At 37.6% G+C, this 19,878-nt stretch overlaps 9 protein-coding genes across 9 annotated transcripts; 6 read left to right on the forward strand and 3 right to left on the reverse strand.

The window, feature by feature from the left end:
- Nucleotides 1-44: 44 nt before the first annotated feature.
- On the forward strand, nucleotides 45-404 carry C9374_011825 (uncharacterized protein; the record flags this gene model as incomplete). Its single annotated transcript, XM_044687523.1, has 1 exon — nucleotides 45-404. The coding sequence occupies one exon, from the start codon at nucleotides 45-47 to the stop codon at nucleotides 402-404; it is 360 nt and encodes a 119-aa protein (XP_044542910.1).
- Nucleotides 405-782: 378 nt separating this feature from the next.
- Nucleotides 783-1,718, forward strand: C9374_011826 (uncharacterized protein; the record flags this gene model as incomplete). Its single annotated transcript, XM_044687524.1, has 2 exons — nucleotides 783-1,314; nucleotides 1,429-1,718. 2 exons carry the CDS (start codon nucleotides 783-785, stop codon nucleotides 1,716-1,718), a joined length of 822 nt encoding a protein of 273 aa, XP_044542911.1.
- A 215-nt stretch (nucleotides 1,719-1,933) lies between these two features.
- C9374_011827 (uncharacterized protein) lies at nucleotides 1,934-2,892 on the reverse strand (the record flags this gene model as incomplete). Its single annotated transcript, XM_044687525.1, has 3 exons — nucleotides 1,934-2,366; nucleotides 2,545-2,677; nucleotides 2,817-2,892. 3 exons carry the CDS (start codon nucleotides 2,890-2,892, stop codon nucleotides 1,934-1,936), a joined length of 642 nt encoding a protein of 213 aa, XP_044542912.1.
- A 658-nt stretch (nucleotides 2,893-3,550) lies between these two features.
- On the forward strand, nucleotides 3,551-6,997 carry C9374_011828 (uncharacterized protein; the record flags this gene model as incomplete). Its single annotated transcript, XM_044687526.1, has 5 exons — nucleotides 3,551-4,144; nucleotides 4,270-4,853; nucleotides 4,901-5,282; nucleotides 5,420-5,583; nucleotides 5,635-6,997. 5 exons carry the CDS (start codon nucleotides 3,551-3,553, stop codon nucleotides 6,995-6,997), a joined length of 3,087 nt encoding a protein of 1,028 aa, XP_044542913.1.
- Nucleotides 6,998-7,026: 29 nt separating this feature from the next.
- C9374_011829 (uncharacterized protein) lies at nucleotides 7,027-9,642 on the reverse strand (the record flags this gene model as incomplete). Its single annotated transcript, XM_044687528.1, has 3 exons — nucleotides 7,027-8,325; nucleotides 8,386-8,761; nucleotides 8,822-9,642. The coding sequence occupies 3 exons, from the start codon at nucleotides 9,640-9,642 to the stop codon at nucleotides 7,027-7,029; spliced, it is 2,496 nt and encodes an 831-aa protein (XP_044542914.1).
- A 234-nt stretch (nucleotides 9,643-9,876) lies between these two features.
- On the forward strand, nucleotides 9,877-11,510 carry C9374_011830 (uncharacterized protein; the record flags this gene model as incomplete). Its single annotated transcript, XM_044687529.1, has 5 exons — nucleotides 9,877-10,290; nucleotides 10,339-10,412; nucleotides 10,472-10,757; nucleotides 10,800-11,136; nucleotides 11,191-11,510. The coding sequence occupies 5 exons, from the start codon at nucleotides 9,877-9,879 to the stop codon at nucleotides 11,508-11,510; spliced, it is 1,431 nt and encodes a 476-aa protein (XP_044542915.1).
- An 18-nt stretch (nucleotides 11,511-11,528) lies between these two features.
- Nucleotides 11,529-13,145, reverse strand: C9374_011831 (uncharacterized protein; the record flags this gene model as incomplete). Its single annotated transcript, XM_044687530.1, has 1 exon — nucleotides 11,529-13,145. The coding sequence occupies one exon, from the start codon at nucleotides 13,143-13,145 to the stop codon at nucleotides 11,529-11,531; it is 1,617 nt and encodes a 538-aa protein (XP_044542916.1).
- A 203-nt stretch (nucleotides 13,146-13,348) lies between these two features.
- C9374_011832 (uncharacterized protein) lies at nucleotides 13,349-15,004 on the forward strand (the record flags this gene model as incomplete). The annotated part of the gene is made up of 1 exon (XM_044687531.1): nucleotides 13,349-15,004. The coding sequence occupies one exon, from the start codon at nucleotides 13,349-13,351 to the stop codon at nucleotides 15,002-15,004; it is 1,656 nt and encodes a 551-aa protein (XP_044542917.1).
- A 119-nt stretch (nucleotides 15,005-15,123) lies between these two features.
- C9374_011833 (uncharacterized protein) lies at nucleotides 15,124-19,622 on the forward strand (the record flags this gene model as incomplete). Its single annotated transcript, XM_044687532.1, has 7 exons — nucleotides 15,124-16,339; nucleotides 16,393-16,575; nucleotides 16,629-16,754; nucleotides 16,803-17,246; nucleotides 17,302-17,490; nucleotides 17,533-17,685; nucleotides 17,761-19,622. 7 exons carry the CDS (start codon nucleotides 15,124-15,126, stop codon nucleotides 19,620-19,622), a joined length of 4,173 nt encoding a protein of 1,390 aa, XP_044542918.1.
- Between the last annotated feature and the right edge of the window lie 256 nt (nucleotides 19,623-19,878).

The following is a 19,878-nucleotide window of genomic DNA, read 5'->3' on the forward strand; positions in this document are numbered from 1 at the left end:
AACGCAACTCTTCCAATAATAACATGCACCCACACCACTCAACCATGGAATATTTTGGACATCATTACGCAAAGAGTGAGGAAGATTACAAACATGAAATGATGGCCCTTAGAAACATTCCTCACAAGACAACTTCTCAGTTGGTTGATCAAATGGATTGCGTCAAGCACGTCGTGAATATGCATCATGCTCCGCGTGGAGGAAATCATGGAGGTAGTCATGCTACTTCACATTCAACGGGATCGTCCTCCTCCTCTTCTCATCACCGAAGAAGTACGGGAAACCTTAAAGATTTGAAATCGTCTCCAAAACAACAATCTGCTCATCAACTGACACATAGCCATCATCATCATCATGAATCCTCTGCCTCAGATCATCATAAATCTACACACAAGAAGCATTAAGAGTCCCACAACAAGCCACACCATATGTCAGTTCCTTTCCTTAACGCCTCAATCACCACTCTTGACAACCACGATCATCATGATAGTTTTTTTGGACTAGCCCATTTCTAGGATTTATATTTTACCTTCACACAAATGTACATTACTTCCCTCGCTCATCCTTAGGCACTGGCCCTCTGTTCGTGCATGAACACCGAGGAATACCTGAACGCACTGGCGACAACCCCCAAAATAATAAACATGTTTGCTTCCAACGATTTCATTCCCAATCACCAGCGCAACCCCTCTGCCATGATCGTTCTTCTTCTTCCATTCGCATTCCGAAAAGTTTCATAAGGAACCTGCGACAGTTTTCCACTTGAACGACACAAGAAAAAAATGGCTGCAGCTCAAAAGAAGAATACCACCACGTCCTCTGCTCCTCCTTCTCCCGATTCCACGTCCACTGGAGTTCCAAGTAAAGGCTCATTATGGAAGTACCCATCGGTATCGTTATTGGAACGACCTTTTGATATCATTCTCGTCTTGTTTTATTTGACATTTATTCTTTCAACAGCTTTCTTTGATTATCACAATGTGTTAGCTCCTGCTCTCGGTGTTACTGTGAGAGATTTAATTGATAGAGATGTTGAAAGACCATTGAATTGGCCTCCACATTCATTTACCAAGACTGCTTTCAGAATTTGGGGAGAACAAATTGACCCTGTGATGATTACAAATCCACATTTTTGGCAAATTATGGAATGGATTAATGTTGTGTTTATGACTTTTGGTAATGCTGCAATGGCTTTGGCTTTCACTTTTGGATGGAGATCATTCCGAACTCTTGGAATTGTTCATGCTACTTCGCTCATGTATAGCTTGGTAGTTTGCATTGGTGTCGGAATGTACGGTGGAGAAGGATATGAAGGTAAGTTGCAGAAAATCATTGATTGTGACCATTTTCGGAATATTTTTAACGTGTGACTGAATTCAATATTTTGTCAATCATTGGAATCAAAATTGATGTTACCCTCGTTGACAGCTGTGAACAAGTTCCAATTCTTGGTGGCATACTCTCTCTATCTCACATTCCCAATTGTTATTATCGGAAGATTGTGGTATGAAACTCCAAATGTTTTCTGCAAGGAATATGTGAACAATAAGCCTTTCATGCAACATGTTCTTGAAGGTTTCTGTGTTGTTCATATTCTCTTCTTCATCACCTTCTTCTATCATTGGATTTTAATCAACACACCATATGTGTTGCCAGGCTGTCCTCCAATACCAGTGGTGGGCCCATTCTTGATGGAAATTTCAAAACTCAATCTTTAAATTTCATCTCCCAGCTAGATTTTTCCTTGGTGCTTTGAGTGCCAACAATTACCTAAAAAATAAAATCACAAATTATTTCATTAAGGTTGTGCAGTGTTGTAAGACTGTTCATTACATGGCTCAACACAAGGAAACATTTATGTGTTTGATTTACAGGTACGAAGGTATCATTACAAATAAATAATTGTTTGTGTCAATAAATTTCTACACGGAATCTAGTTGCAACATGTTCCCCTTCGGCCAGAATTTGTTGGAGGCGTATCTGTGCCTGGTTTTGGAATTATATGGGGTGTGACATCAGAAGGAGGGGTAGTCTCGCTATCCTTTGATGGCAGTTTGCGTGCAATGGCTACGAAAAGTTCATTCACATTTGTGGCTGCTTTTGCTGATGTTTCCATGAATAATAATCCGTTATCTTCTGCATACGACTTGGCTTCTGCTGTTTCTACTTGACGTTTATCTTCAAGGTCAACCTTGTTACCTGCAAGAGCAATAACAATATTGGTTGTTCCTTGTCTTTGAAGTTCTTTCACCCAATTCTTGGCACGTTGGAAAGAATCAACGCTGGTGATGTCATACACTACAATTGCTGCTGCAGCACCTCTATAGTACATTGGTGCCAATGATTTATAACGTTCTTGTCCAGCACTATGTCAGTGACAAAGAGTGAGCGACAATAATAATGTTCGCAATTCATCCGTATGACCATTGTGTTATGTGTATTTCATGTCATGAATTTGTTGCATGTTGGAACGAGCAAAAACAACAAGTGAAGCAATAGTAATTTGATGAGAAAATATATTCGCAAGAAGATGAAGAAACCTACGTATCCCAAATTTCAAACTTTACAATCGTGTCTCCCAATGGTACGGTTTGAGTCAAGAAGGCAGCTCCAATCGTACTTTCTTGGTACTCAAAGAATTGACCTCTCACAAATCTGAGAACAAGACTTGATTTTCCTGTAGTTGTTGTTGAAATAAGTTGACGGAATAATCAGTTTTTCCAATATTGAGAGGAGCATGATTGATCATTATTGAATTTTCAAATGTTATGCGTTGAATATATGAATAAATTCACCATTATAATAACAACACTCACCTACAGAGCTTTCTCCAAGAAGAACCAATTTAAATGGAACAGCTTTAGCATTAGGATTAACAGCGTCAGTAGACATTTTTACAATAGTAGTTATTATTATTGGTGTTATATATAATTATTTGATGATGATGAGTTTTAATCAACAGCCACTTCAGACTAGTTATTTATGAACCCGAGAGATGATGAGCAGGAAATATCAAAAATTTCGGTTATGAACGTGATAGCGGAGTGCTTTCAAGCGATCCTAAATATAAAACCCTACAAAGAGTGATGAAGATGAGTAACACGGAAGTAGAAAGAGAGAAGAAGAAGAGAACAACGCTGTTGGCCACACGAAGTTGAAGAGACGTTGAGCGGCGGTTGATTTTTTTGAGTTGAATACCAGGTTACAGCTGGACGATGGAGTCGTCCGTTCTTTGGAGAGAAAGATCAAAGGCTTTGGGAACTCCTGATGAAAATTCCGTAAGAACCAATGTGCTGGAGCTAACATGGAATTTGAAAATGCGAGGCGAACAATAAGGAACATTTATGAATTGGTCAGTGAAGGTTTTTAAAATTTGGAATTGAATGACTGTGGGCCACTTCAACCGTTGGAATCATTCCATGGGTTCCAATAACAACCTTAGAAGCAGAACTGAGCGATTTGTTAGGACAAACGCTTTTGCTGCCCGTTAGCTACCACTCTTCAACTCTGAACCCGCTCTTTTTCTTTGACCAAACAAAATCGTAAAAAAATGTATGAACCTCATGATCTTGAGGAGGAATTATCAATTCATGAAGAACAGAGAATTGAGGATCGAGAAAGCCAAGAACAAATTGATTCATCGGAAACAATTCAAAACGAGGAAACGAATGAAGAGGAAGTTTCTCATGTCAATGAGGTGTTGTACACAAGCGAAATGAATCACAATGAGGAAAATGAAATTGAGATCGGGGAAGAGGAAACCAATGAGCATCATCCTTACGAGGCACTTGACAATATTGATGAAGAATCAACCAATATTCAAACCATGATGAACGATGGTAACTTTGATGAAAATGGGCTGAAAGTTGTTGAGGAAGAATATTCTGAGTTGAATGAAACAAAAAATGTGAATGAATCCATCAACCAGTCCATTTTGGATGAAACAAACATCCGTTCCATCCAAGAAGCCAAAGATGACGACAGCGCACTGGATCTTCATTGGGTGTTTGGTATGAACAAGGACACACTTGGCGGAATGCATAATTTATGTGATGAAACGAGAAAAGAGGTATTCTACATTGCCGGAAATGTTGGAATAATTTATAAATATGAAACAAAAGAGCAAATTCTGCTGCAAGGACATGTAAGTGTTTAGAGTTGCGATTTGTCAACATGGGCCCACCAAAATTATTTTCTAATTATTAATGATTTAATATTAACATGAATTTAAACAAATTGTTTCTCATTATCAAATTTTCTGTTATTTAGACCAATATGATTACATGTTCATCAGTTAGCATGGATAAAAAGTGGATTGTGACTGCTGACAGCGGAAAAGAAAACATGATTGTTGTGTGGGACAGTGTCAAAGGAATTCCAGTTAAGACTATTTTCGATCCACACCCAGTAGGAATTCAATCGGTTGACATTTCTTCTGACTCACTTTTTATTTATTCACTAAGTAAGCCAAGCTCAGAAGGAGAGCAGCAGATTTCATTGTGGGAATGGACAGAATCAAACGAAGGGGCATTGGTGACTGTCACAGCCCCGAGTGGAGAGCCACAAACCTTGCTAAGGTGTCACCATTCCAATCCCAACATTTTTTTAACAAATGGACCAAAGAGCATTCTCTTTTGGGAACATGAGGACGCCACTCTAGAGTTCTTCAGCCCTTCTGTCACAAAAAGTGATTTTGGATCCGCTTCAAGTGAATTTGTACAAACGACTTTTGTGGCTGGAACCACTATGGCTGCTTCTGGTACCACTGACGGAGAGATTGTTTTGTGGGAAAGAAAAATTTATCCTGATAGAGAGTCAAAGGAAATAGAGAAAGAGGCCATGAAATTTGTCAAGTAAGTAACTAAATATTTAATGCTTATTGATTTAACTACCATTATAGAATACATCCTGGATTTAGCGTGAACTTTATTACATGCGTTGGTCCTTATATTGTGACGGGTGGAAGCGATGGGTTTGTAAAATTTTTGGATCACAAGCTTAGATTGGAGGCTTGGTTTGAAGAGTTTGATTTAGGTCCAATTACTTCAATTTCTTTTGACAAGAGTAGAGGAAAACAGAGACCAGATATTGCAATGACGGAGGAAGATCTCGAAAGCATGGTCAGGAAAAATGATGAGTTTTACTGTCCCGATTTTATCATTCAGACACGATCTGGATTTTTAGCCAAAGCAACCTCTACATCATTCAGCGATTATGACGTCGAGGGAATGAAAGGCCGAATTTTAGTTATCAGTCAAAATGAGTCAATCCAAACTCTCGCAGTACATCCATCGAAGCCATATTTAGCGATTTCAGGAATGTCAGGCAATGTTCACATTTGGGATTATCAGCTCAAGGATGTTTTAAAGTAATGGTGTTGAAAGGTTTATATATTTCATCTCTTGCATTTGACAATAAGGGAGAGTATTTAGCTGTTGGATGCACGAATGGCCATGTGAAATTCTTTGACGCTGTTCTATTCACTGAGATACCGAGCTTGGCCTATAGACCATCAAAGGCATGCATACAATCTTTGAAATTTTCGCACGACTCGCTGTTTTTGGCATTTTCAGATTCTGACAAGTAAGTAGAAACGAATTTAATTGCTCTTTTAATTGTTGATGAAAAACATAGTTGTGTGGGAGTCTTTAAATTCATGCCAAATCCTCAAAAGAAGGGAGCAGGAAAAGACGAATGGATTTACATTGGAAGATTTAAATCTCACAAGAAAGCCATTACTGGACTCGAATTTGGAGTCGAACCTTATGGAGACATTCCACGATTGATGTCTGTTTCTGAAGACCGACGACTAATCGAATACGATTTAGAAAATAGCTCCATACAAGGAGGTTTAAAGGTAAAGACCATTCACCGAGTCAGTCAAGACGCCATTCCAACTGCTTTTCTATGGACTAGGGATGAAAATGTCATTGAAACCTATCCCAATGAAAAGAAGTATTTTGACGGACTACTCTTTGCCAATGACCAATACAAAATCATGTCCTTCATTACACCATTTGGAAACAGAGACACACGATGTAACAGAACTATTTTGAGTCCAACCTATGGAGGTCCACTCAATCGACTGCTCCTTGTTCCAAATATTCACTACAAGGATGGATCAACGTTGCCAGAGTATCAACCACCCAAACTCGTGGCATATTCCACCTTTGAAAAAGTGATTGGCCTTATTGCTCTTCCACTCGATGGAAATCCAAAACATCATATGGGCTTAATTGCTCACTCTGGAGAGATTACTTCTTGTGTGGTCTCTCCCGATGGAAAATATTTATTTACTGCTGGAGGAAGTGATTGTATTGTGAACCAGTGGGAGATTAATGGAAATCCACTCTTTAAAAACAAAGAAATTGATGAAGGAATTGAGCCCTATGTGAGTTTGATTGAGGGTGGTGCTCAAGGAGAGTTTTTCCAAGAAGTTCAACAATACTTTTACTATGCACAGATTAGAAGTCAGGGTGAGATTACTACAAGCGAACGAAAGATTACAGGAAGCGTTCCTATTAATCAAGTACCTGATTTAGTTCGATCACTTGGATTCTATGCTACTCAATGGGAAATTCAGAACATGATTAATGAATTGAGAGTGATTAAGGGAGTTGCAGATCCTTCTGAAACTAATTCCTCTGTTGACAAGAAGAGATCTTCGTTGCCTTCTAAAAAGGAGCCTGAAATTTTCATTGATTTTAACACATTTGTGAAAATTTATGTAAATCATAGACCAGTATTTGGCATCCAAAGAAAAGATATCGAAGAAGCATTCCAAAAGTTAGGTAGTGAGCCAATCACTGGTTTCATCAACAAGACAGAGCTTTTCCAAAAATTGAAATCTATGGGCGAAATAATGACAGAAAACGATCTCAATGACTGCTTGAGCAAATTGTTGAAAGAAGCGGTGACGGTCGCATCTCTCGAAGAACGATTTACATCGATCGAGTTTGCAGAAAAGCTTCTTGGCTTTACGGAGGAAAATGCCTAACTACCATTGTAAATAATATCAAAAACTCTTTAATCATCACGTTCATCTAATTTATCATCTTTTTGTATCTCTTGAGCATCTTCCTCTTCGAACAGTTTCGAAATTGCTTCCTTAATTAATGGGTTCTCTTTTGAGCTGTCCAAATCAAGAGCCATGTTAAATTCATACAGAGCTTGCTCTTTTTGTTTTCGAGCTGCATAAATCTTGCCACACGTAAAGTAAATTTGTGATTCCTTTGGAACCATTTGCTTGAGTTCTTTCAATTCGTCAAGAGCTTCATTATATCGTTGTAAAGCGATGAGAGCATTTGCTTTTTTGAATTTTGGCATTGGATTCTGAGGATGAATTCTAATGGCATGAGTAAACATTTTGATGGCTTGTTCATAGCGTCCACAAGCTGCCTCTGCCATTCCAGCATAACAATACAACACAGAGCTCTTTGAATTGATACTAATAGCTTTTGTGAAGTGATACATGGCAAGTTGATACTTTTCTTGTCTAAAATAAACAGCTCCAATGCCATACCATGCATTGTAATGCCGGTCATCAATTCTGATGGCATGTCTATAACATTGCAAAGCACTTTCGAGATCATCATTGGCTGCTCGTTCATGTCCAGCTAATGTATAAGCATATGTGAATAAATTATCAACCTTGGTTGCTTTTTCAAAGAATTTTAGTGCTGTTTCATGATCTTTCTGCTGACTAAAACAATTTCCAATGGCACAAAGAGTCTGAGGAGCAGTTTTATCAATCTCACTCATATGTTGAGCGAGATAGCTCAGCTTCTTATCCTTTTTAAGATGCCATAAAATAGTACTATATATTTCTAATCCATCCAATCGATAAGGTTCGTTCATTTGAATTCGTTCAAATGCAGTTTCTGCATCCTCGTATTGAGCCATTTCGAAATGAGATCTTCCTACGTGTTGTAACACCCATCCGCTTTGATAATGTTTTGGAGGAAGCTTTTCAAAATGTTCAATCGCTTCTTTTCCTTTGTATTGAGAAAAGAATTTGAGTGGAATGGCATGAGCGTTGAGTAGAGCAAGTGTGGATGACACATCATTCGCAGTCACTTGTTTGTAATTGAGTGAAAAAACAGATTGCCAACTCAAAAATGGGCTAATATTCGAATTCGCTACTGTTGTTGATCCTGGAGTACTTGATGAGAGATTGGAAAGAATGTTAAACCCAATGTTTGGATTTAAGAATGAGTCGGTATGAGCCTGATTTAAAGAATCTAGTTGATACATTCTTTGAGGAGATGCTTTAAAGGTTTTAGGGAATGAATGCAAAGGTTGTGATGGGTAGAGTGAAAAGTTGGACTATAATAGAGCCATGACATGGATACAAATTGTAAGAAAAGTTTGCATAACAAAACTTACATCTTCGGATTCACTGCTTGAACTTGTCAAACTCGACCTACTAATTTTCTTTTCTGTGGATTCAAATGTTATTTTCTTACTTGTACTCGTTGTGGATGCAATCGTTGATGCTTGACTTTTCCTTGAAGGTTTTGGCTTTTGGGTCATGGTTGGTGGGTGATGGGTCACTGCTGAGGAGGGCGATTGTTGAGGAGATGGAGTTCTGTAGAAAAACGAATTTGGTGTTTGTTGGGTTGAATGTGAAAACATCTCATGATTTCCCAAACTGCCTCTAGAAGCACTTCCAATGCTTGCTCTAGGTTTGTTCTTAGCTGATAAATTTGGAGTTTTTGCATTAGTAGTAGCTGTTGGATTGAAAACTAATGGAAATTCATAGCTGTTGTAACATGACAATATTACATGCTTTGAAAAAGCAATATCTGAACTTGTTACCTACCTTTTGGGCTTGTTTGGAGTAGATGATACTCCTGTTTCAGTTGGAAACTGCGTGTTTTGATCCATATTGATGTCATTATCTGAAATATTATTTTGCGTGGTGGTATGCAGAAAATCCACTTGTTTTGAAATGGAATTGGTTGGTGGCTTCATTGTAGATGTAAAGCTGAAATTTGTTGCAAGCGGAATATTGGTAGAATTATTATTTGAATTATTGCCTGATAGCTCAGAATACATTTGTGAAAATCGGTCATAGAGCTGTGAAGATTTGCTTGGGTCAAATAAACCATCTGCTTCTACTTTGTCATATCCAAGTTGAGCTAAATGCTCGTATGCTGACCACAACATCGGGCACAGTGATACACATCTATGAAAATGATAAATTGCTAATTCTTTTCTGCAAGTCAATTTATAAACCATTCCTAACCAATAATTGATGATAGCATTATTTTCATTATGATCATGACACTTTCGTAAATAACGTTCCGCATCGATATAGTGTTCCAATTTAATACAACACAAAGAGAACAGATAAAAGATGCTTTCTTGTGGATCCAAAAAATCAAAGAATGATCTTGTTAATTCCTTGTCGGAGGATGTTGTATTTGTTCTGAAAGGAACATCCCATTTTGAAGAATGATACTTTAACATGTGATAGGCAATATTGTATTGTCCCGATTCATAATAGGATTTTGCCACAAGTAACAAGTGAGGAATGGAAGGAGTCTCTGCAAATAATCTCTCACTCAAAAAAATAGCATTTTCATACAATTGAAAGGAAAGAGATTGATGAATGAAATGTCGTATAAAGGTTTCCATCATTAATTCCGAAAAATATTATTTGTATATCACACGTGATGATTTTCGTTTGATGATTAGGAACTTCTTGGGACAAGAAGACAATTTTTTTAATATATTTTGGAGGCGGGCACCAAAAAAAATCATTGTGGTGTTTCATGATACTTTTCAAGTTGGTTGGAATACCTGTCGAGCCTCTATTTGTTTCCACTTCTTCTCTAAATCTATGCTTCATAGAGCCCAATAGTTCCGAAAAAAATGAAACCTTCAAAATCCATAACAATTCCAACCCTCAACCTTAAAAAATTGAGCGAGCAGAGTTTGGAGGAAAAGGAATCGGAATGGTTTGAAGATACATCAGAAGTGCTGGGAAACATGGTTCCCCAACCAAGTATGGGTAGTTTGAATCACGAGGAACGCTCATCGTTTATAGAGGAGGGAGGTTTACATTTTAGAGGAGAGAATTTTGCTCAGTTACAAAGAGCGTTAGAGTTGAGGGAATTTGAATTGATTAAATCGATTGAATATGGACAGAGTTTGTTGACCAGAATTAAATTTCTGGATGGACAGTTGGAAAATGAAAGGGCTGAAAAAGAAAGATTAGAAAAGAATTTGGATATGATAGAGGAAGAGAATGTGGTTATGAAACATAGACTTGAAAGCCTTGAATTGGTGGGTATTATTATTGAATTTATGGTGGTATAATATTGGTATCCTAAGACGATAGAAGTTGCCAAAAAGGAGATGAACATTCTGTTGACACAAAGAGAGTTAGCAAACAAACAAATTGAAGAGTAAGTGTTGTTGATACGTTAAAAGAACTGAAAAGGTGAATAATTTGCAACTTTACAAGGCTCTCCGTCCTTCCAGAGGAAAATAAGGCCTTGTCGAAAAAGATTGTTGAGCTTGGAGACAGAGTAAAAGAATGTATACTGATCATTGAAGAGCAAAAAGATGAAATTAAACACTTAAAGGAGCATAATGTATCCACTTCTGAGAACGAAAAATCTGAGGACAAGAAAAAGAAAATGCAAGAGGCGGAGTATAAGAGAGCCCTATTAGAGTTGCAACAAAAAGTGGAAAAACTACAGAGCGAGAGAGATGCGTCTCACATTCAGGCAAGAGTGAAAATTAACGAAGTAAGTCACTTGTTTCGATGAAATGGAGTTCATTCTTCGAAGCTAAATCAAATAGTTGAAACACTGACTGAGAAAGAGAAGATGTTGAAACGTCACTTACAACGAATAAGCTCCTCCAACTCTCTTTCCATCCTCAACAAACTTCGGCAGGTGAAAACAGATTGTGAGCATCTAAAAGATCATTTTTCGAACCAAATACTTTCAATTAACGAAGATTTTGAGAACCTTAAGATATTGATGAACGGAGCTTCGTTTCATGAGAGCCAGGAAATATTGATGTCTGGAAGAGTATTAAGGAATTCAACGAGTAACGATCTTTCATATGCAAACCTTCAGAAAAAAATTATTGAGGAGCTTGGCTTAGATAATTTTTTCAGCTGTAAGTAATAACAACAACAAGTTAAAGTCCAGACTTACGTTTCTTGCTGGATAGCTTATGGCTGTTCGTCAATACCAAAAAAGTCAGGGTGGCTGCGAGTGTATCAGAGCATCTGGGACCACACAAACAGATGGGTAAAGATTTCCTCATCTGGTCTCTCTCTTTTTGAGGATAACACCGAAAAGAAATTACTGAACTGCTTTAGTCTTTGTTATGCAATCCTTAAAATAAGTTCCAAAAATGAGCTAATATTTGAAATAAGTTGTGGATATGGCAAAGGAAGAGAGAAGGTGTTGCAATTCACCACCAGCAGTGCTCAAGAGAGAAATGAATGGTGCTCGTTCATTTCAACAGTACTCGAGCTTGTGACATAGACTCCTGCAGAAAGGGCTTTATTCCTTAGTATCTGTTGCTATTGATGAAGTATCACCTTTTGTCGAGTTGTGGTAGGATGCAGTGTGATCTTGAACTGTGTTGGAGTCATCAAAATTTTTCTCAGATTGTTTGTCAAACATTCTCTCATAAAGAATCTTTATGACTCGTTCCTTCGAGAGAAGCAGCTCTATAACTCTCTGCCTTTCCTTTTTGTGAAATTCTTCTGTATCGTTTTTACTCTCTGCTTTCGATCTTCTGACTTCCTCCTTTACATCTTCGATACAGCTTCTCAAGAAAATCTCAAGCTCTGTCCTTTCTTCCAAAATTTTGATGTTTTGAGCTCTGATTTGCCTAATATTTTTCCTTTCTATTTCAAGTAATTTTTTAAGTTTGTTGTTGGCCTCAATGAATCGCCTCTCTTTTTCATCAGGCTCTAGTGTGGGATTTACAGTGAAGACGGAGTATTCTCGATCACGAGGACTCATACCCTGTTTCAACGATGAGGGCGATCCTGGTCTTGGCGTTCTCGTTAGTTGATACTCCTTGATTATATTGTTACATCGAGCGAGCTCATCTTGCAATCGTTTTGTTTCTTCTTTCAGTTTCTCATTGTCTCGTTTCGTTTTTGCAATATGCTTTGCTAAATAATTTCTATCATCCTCTTGAGCAGCAAATTGTATCTTTAGTCGTTGGTTTTCCTTCATCAATTCATGATTGAGTTGATCGACTTTTATCACTTGTGCTATGGAATTGTCTAGTTCTTTTTTTAAGGATTTGCTCTTTTCACGCCACTCTCGTTCTCCTGATGTGTTGATCTTTCGCTCATCAGCAAGATCCCTATCAAATCTTCTCATCATTTCTTCTATTTTTCTATGAAACTCTTTCTCCTTAGCCTCAAGCAAATGTTGTGTCTCCAGTTTAAGATAGGTCACTCCTTCTTGAATTTTTTCCTTCATTCCAATAAGTTCTTGCATATGGTTTCCAGCTACTCCTCGAGCAATCATGGACTCTCTCATTTTCTCGTTTAATTCTCGTTCCATGTCCTTGGATTGTTGCTCCCTCTTGAGAAAAGTGTCGTGCCTTAATTTAAAAACTTCTTGTTGTCTCAGATTCTCAGCGAGTAAAACCTGATACTTTTCTCTTAGATTATTATACAATTCCATATAACTTGTTTCGCTCGCACTCATTGGACTAAATAAGTTACTTCCTTTCTTCTTCTTTTTTTGTTTAATTTTGTCTGGTCGAGTTGAAACTCCACCTCCTGTTATTGAATCAGCATTGATGAATGAGGTGTGTTGCTTGACAACGTTATCTACATTTTGCAATATTTGTTCGAATTTTTTCTGGCTAGGAATCTCTGTAGCTAATTCCTCCTCTGTTGGAGGTGTGTCCAATCTCAATTTGCTATTCAGCGTTGCTTCCATCGATTCAAATTTTTTGTTTTGGACCTTGTACGGCGAGCCTATATTTGTTGAATGAGGACTCACCGGTGATGTAAATTGAGCAACAGCACTTGCAGCTCCAGATGATGTGGTAGAAAGTGGATTCTGTTGGACATTGATCCGAAACTGGTTTTGCGAGGTTTTTGAAGCCGACGTTGGAGCATTAATATTTCTCGGAGAGGAGATTTCCATCATGAATTTTTTTTGATAGTCATTGAGGGAGCGAAGGCGGCAACATTTTGAAGGAGATAGGCTGATCTTTTTCAATCCCATGAAAACACTCTATCAACAAAAGACATGGAATACAAATGAGCAAGTTGTTTCTTCCACTGAAAGTAAAAGGTAAGAAAATGTCGCAGGTTCAACGATCCAATCATCAAGCTAAAAACAAAAAAATGTCATCATCAAATCAACAGGGGCCAATGTCATCATCGGATAGGCTCAACCAATCTCTTCTCAACAAGATGAAACAACAGATTTCTCATTCAATTCAAGTGAACACAAAACCACAAAAATCTCTTTTTGATATGACTCCTCAAGATATGATGAAAGAGGCAATTCCGGGTGCACTCTATGGAGTAGTAAAATTACCAAATTTTAGTTTGGAAAAGATGATTAATACGAATGAAAATGTTAATCATGTTCATAGAAACAATTTAGGAGTATCCGCACAACAAATTAACACCTCGGGAGCAGGATTGTTTTTGGGATCTTGTGGCTCGAGTTTAACAGATCCACAATACAAACAAGTACGGAAAATCTACTGCGGAGGCATTCCTGACAATACAAGCGAGCAAGAACTGGTAGAATTCTTTTCAACACAATTACGAAAAGCCGGAATGGATTACACCAATCATTCGCAGGCTCCTCAACCTGCCAATTCGCTTGAATTATTAATCGCAGCAGGAAGCTCAGGAGGAGGCAGTGGATACAGCTCGCAATATCAGTTCACAGACGAAAATGTTGTACAGATTTCAGTGCACAAAGGTTATGCCTTTGTTGATTTCCGAACACCACAAGAAGCCACTTATTGTGTGAATAATTTGGACGGGGTACAATTTAAAGGCTCTACTCTTAAGATGAAGAGACCAAAGGATTATTACGACCCACAAGTTACTATTAACTTTACCTATAATAGGCCTAATGGCGGTAAAACTAATGGAAGTGCTATTTCTAATCTAATTATTAATGATGTACTTATAGATGTCATGCCAAGCAAGAACGGATTTCTTCTGGATTCTCCCAATAAGCTATTCATTGGAAACATTCCAAAAGAATTAAGTTTAAAACAAATTTGTGGATATTTAACAAAGCGATATCAGTCTAAGGCGGCATTGAGATCTATTCATGTACCAAAAATTTTTGAAAACGAAAACGCATATGGAAATGATGGATTTTTATTCTGTGAATATTATGGAAGCAACGAGAAAGTGTTACCTGAAATTGTTCGAACATCTCAAAGACAATTAATTGAGGAAATGAAAAATATGGCTATCATTACAGAAGAAGAATATGCAAGAATACATCCAAACATCAGCTCTGACATCTATCTGTTAGTTCAAAGAGCTCCAGCAGAAGCCAAGATCGAGTTAACTGAAAGCGACAGAATTTCTGATCTTCAACAGGAATATAGACAACAGCTTGTTTCTGATCCAAAACGAGCAGCTGTTGGAGGTTTGCTTGATCTCAATGTTAAGTATGAGAATGCACTCCAAAAACTAGCCCTTCACGAAAACGTTCAAATCACACCAACCAACGTTTTAGCTTTTATGAATTGTATGAACATACCTGAGGATTTTGCCCGAATTGAAGAAATCAAGCGAGATTTCTACAATGAATGCTCTGCATATGGAAAGGTTGTGCAGGTATCCATTCCTTCTCCAGACCCACAAAGTACAAACAGCGATCCTGCAGCATTTATTTATGGTGGAAACAATGTTGGAAAGGTACTTGTTAAATTTTCTGAGGTTCAAGCTGCTGACAAGGCACAAAAAGAACTTGCTGGAAAGCAGTACAGAGGAAGGACCCTCATTACATCGTTTGTACCTTAACAACGCAACGAACATAAAGCGAAAATACTCGAAATGATGTGGTTCAGGCGCCATCAACGCGCCAAAACTTTCCCTCGGTCGCTACAAAATTTTAAAAAAGATTTTGAGACATCAGCATCATGGGCAATTTTTTCGCCACTCACGTTCCGAACATCAATACTCTTGATTTGAATAATGAAAATCATTTCAATGTGCTTGATTTCTTGGCTAAAACCTTGCATGATTTGTATGTCGAGTATCAATCACAACTACAACAGTATGCAAAAAATTCAATTCATAAACCAGTTTATATTGATCTATTTTCGATACCACTCCCGAAAGAAATGATCATTCGATTTGAGACGACCCTCACACGAGATCAATTGGAGTTGGATCCCGAAAAAAAGTACAATCCCGCAGTGGAATTTCAGGACATTTTATCGTTTTTGACCCATTTGGAAAATGCAGATAAATGTACAAAAACAATCTTGGAGCTAAGATCTTTTCTTCAATCAAACAAACGATTCTTAACGACGTCGCATTCAAAGAACAGCATGGGTTTAGTTGGAGTCAATAATGACATTACAAGAAATTTAAATGCATTCGAGGACACCATTAAGGATTTGATTGATGAAAATACCAAGTCGAAAGACAGCAGTTCAGATTTATACAATCGACTTCAGCTCAATAACTTTTTAATTCAATTGGAAATTCATTTGTTCTCAAAGTTTAGCTTGTTTTTGAAAAGAAAAGCAGAAAAATCATACTCTAGAAACGCTACCATGTCACGATTAAGAACACCTGAAAGCGGTCGATCCATGTCATTGTGCAGACAAGGCCCTCCAGCTTTTCTGTTGGAAAAACAAGACTCTCCTCCTGACAGTCCCAGCCAAAAGTTCTTTGATAGCAGCCCTTCTTCATCCACTTTTAGCCCTTCTTTTTTCACTCCTGACAACATGCCAGAGAGAAGGAGGAGGTCATTCACGGTTTCAACTCGCCAAAAACCATTTGAAAATTTAGAGGCAACAGAAACTGTCGTGTCTCCATTTCAACAGCCCGTAGTTGCAACTCCTTCTTCCACAATTTCACCGCCAGTTACAAAAAATTCAAGCAAGGAGAATGTTCCCGTTACGTCAAAGCCACTTGTAGTGAAAAAGAAAAAGAAAAAAGAGCAAGACCCTTTTACATATTCTTTCTTGCTGACTCAAAAAGGTTATGTTACAGACCAAAGGTTCAAGAAAAAAGTTGTCACTCCGAGATCCATTGCCAAAGAATCAGAAAAGGAAATATTAATCACAAAAATTTATGATTCGAGTGATGAAGAGGAACGGATTGCTGTCACTCTTCCAAAAAATCGTAGGTTTAGGTTTTTTATTGAATTTAATAATTTATTATTTAAATTTTTAAAGACGAGGTTTCTCCGCTCGTAGCAAAAATCAACAAAATGATCAAAGTCATCAGACAAAATCTTCCAGAAATTGAATATAAGGAAAACGACAAAAATTTAATCCCTCTTGTTAGAGAAGATCCAAACTCTCTGAGAAATATTATTTTAGCCATTTCGTTTTTTGAGGATCTCGATTTGAATGATGGTATGTTAAAAATTTTTGTAACATTTGAAGTCAGTCTAAGCAACACGAAATAGTGAGCAATCAATATGCAATTGTTGAGTGTGGAGGAATTCCTACTCTTATTAAGCTTTTTGATCATCACGGGGATGACCGAATTCGAATTGGATCAGCAAACATTTTAGCACATTTATCTAGGAATTGTAAGTTGTTCAAATTACTGAATCAATCCTCTAACACTCTGCTCACAGCAAGGATTCAACTTTCGATTGCAGAGAATATGCCAGCTCTTCTGAGATGCCTTAACAGCAATCAACCAGCTGAGGAATTGGCATCAATGACACATTTACAAAAGACTCATCACAAACTGAAATTTAACAAGACTTCGCAGATAACATTTTTGAGTCTATTGACCGAAGTTATTGCCAATTGTTGTGAGCGAATTGCAGTGAGAAGAATTATCAAAAAGACAAAAGGTATCAAAAAAGTGTTGCTGTTTTTATTGAACAATATTGGCTTCTTCGATGGTTCGGGACATGCAGGTGTCAATATATTTGATTACTTTAGAGTCAAGGGATCTTCTCAAAACAGGCCGTTCTCTCTAGCAGCACAGAATTTACAAAATAACAAGACACCTGAAGCTCTGTCCATTATCCACAATTGTCTACGAATTATTTGGAGCACCTCAAAGAGCAGTAAGTTGAAGCTTGATATCATCCGACATGGATCATTATTTACCATTTCATTTAGAGTCCAATCAAGAGGATATTTGCAACACAAAGCTTTCTGGCATGTCTGGAATCTCAATTTTAGACAAATATTTGGATCAATTATATTTTTACCTCAAAGATTTTGGATCTGAAGCTGACGAAACTGTGATTGGCCCACACAAAATTCTTGTTCCCGTCATTGGATCTTTCATGCACTGTGCTGAAAATGGTAAGTTCATTTCTCAAGCAGTTTGCCTAAACACCTTGTTAGATGCTATACGTGTTCAATTGAGAAATAACGATTTGGTGAAAAAGTTACTAGTTGTGCTTACTTCAATTAATAATATCATGGTCAAAACCAATGTCTTTCACATTGAGCTGTTAATTGTCATGTCAGGATTACTTTTTAACTTAACAATTGAAAGTAAGTTTTTAAAAAAGGTCATGGAAAAATCATAACTGATTCTCCATCGGCAACATCACAACATTAATCAAAAAGAACACGTTCGAGAGCAAATTAACACCATTTTAGAAATTATGGCTCTTTGGATCAAAAAGTATGAAAAACAAGCCAGGGCAGACCCAGAACGATCTCTCATCCTCTTGGAATATATTACTGGTGCAATGTTTAACGCTTCCTACTCGATGGAAAACGCTCAGAAAATATTTGAATTAGGTTTAATACCCTCGCTCACAAGTTTTCTAGACATTAATTTTGTTCCAAAACGAGCCAAGCAGCAACCAACGAATACATCACTCAATGCCTCCCTCGCTTCAAAATCACCAACCTCACCGACATCTGTACTTTCTCCAAGTAAGAGAAGAAGAAGAGCTGATATTACAGACCAAGAAGAAGTCTTTATTGATGCTTCGTACACGAGCGGTCTGCTTAAAACAAAATCCGTTGAAAAATCAGATGAGCTGATCAAATTTAGATGTGCTGGAATTATTGCCAATTGTGCAAGATTACCTTGGACAAAACTCTTAATTTTCAAATCTGGAATTGTGGACTATATTTCTCCTCTATTAGTTTCATCTTCAAAAACTGATTTAATTGCTCATTGTTTGGATATTTTGGGTCAAATATGTAACTGCAGCTCCGTATTGGATAGTATGTTAAAACAAGGAGCAATGAAAGCCATTTGGTCCATGGTCCGAAATGAAAAACCAGAAATTCAAGCAGCTGCAGCACGAGCGATTTCCAACTGCATTCACAATGCTGAAATTGCTGCACGAATTGGAGAGACCTATGTCAGTGGCATTGGAGTATTAGTTCGGGTGTTGGAATCTTCGTCCGATATTTATGTTTTAGGAAATATTTGTCTGGCCATTGCCAAAATGAGTCAAAATCCAATGAATCGAGCCATTTTCACGGAAGAGGGAGCATGCACACATATTGCCAACATGTTACGAACCACACAAAAGTGGATGGATGATTTGATGGCAGCCCTGTCCACCAAACCAAAAGCCAATGAATTTTCAATAGTGGTCTATGAAACAGAAACTGGTGAAAAAAAGAAGTTAGTTTATGACAACCCAGTTCTCAATTCTCGCTTAAATGATAATCTATTTTTAAGATCCACAGCTGCTCTCGCTATTGCTGAGCTCGGAAAACATGCACACAATTCAATCACATTTTTTGAACAGGGAGTGGTCGATCCACTTATTGAGAATATTAAGCTTCAAAGAATGTTGCAAAAACATTACGATTCCAACCATAGAAAACATTACGAGAATACTGCCATGATTGACATTATTTCCAATACTTCTGGAAAATCAACAATGACACAAGAAAATGGAAGTCCATCTCTTCCACCCATCCCTAAAGAGTTTTCACGCCATCAGCATCACCATGGAAGCAACAGCAGCCTCTCACATCATGTTAGTGCTGACTCCAAGATGGAGCAAACACGAAAATTACAACACAAAAAGCCCTCACCTTTTGTGTGCCACAGTATTGTTTGTGCTCCTTACATGAAATTGGAAAATTCTCTCATGAACATTGCTGGAATGTTGGAAAGTGAAAATTTGTCAAAAGGTCACAACAGCAGCAGCGACAATATTTCGTCAGACGAAAAGGAAGAAACTGAAGAAATTTATGAAGAAATTCCAATGATGGTCGCTCCTTCAGATATTGATTGTCATTACCATCACATTTTCAGAAATACTTCCTACGCTCTAAGTGTTCTTTCTGAAAATGAAATAATTTCTAAAACTCTACGAATTTGCAATACCGTCCATTTGTTGGTTCGTTTGTTGAGTGCCAAGAATGACGCTCTGCAATTAAGTGCTGCGAATGCCATTGCTAACGTTCGAAAGTTTCATGTATGCTCCAAAACAGCAACAAGTCACAAAGAATAGTTGAATATCGACAATTGTTGAAAATATCTTATGCAATGTTGATAGGTACTCAACAAATTCATCAACAAATGTTGTTGATGAATAGAAATCCATAGCTGAAGTTTTTTGACTCCTTGCAAAAGTGTGTGGATGACAGAAACACCAGTGCTTCTCTTTACTCAGCAGTGTACAGAAACGAACGTTGTCATCCTTCTTCCTTTTCATTCTGACGTTTACAATCTGAAAATCATTGAAAGCAAGTTTCAACAGCTGAACT

Source organism: Naegleria lovaniensis (genome assembly GCF_003324165.1).
Source record: "Naegleria lovaniensis strain ATCC 30569 chromosome Unknown tig051, whole genome shotgun sequence".
Classification (NCBI taxonomy): Eukaryota; Heterolobosea; class Eutetramitea; order Acrasida; family Naegleriidae; genus Naegleria; species Naegleria lovaniensis.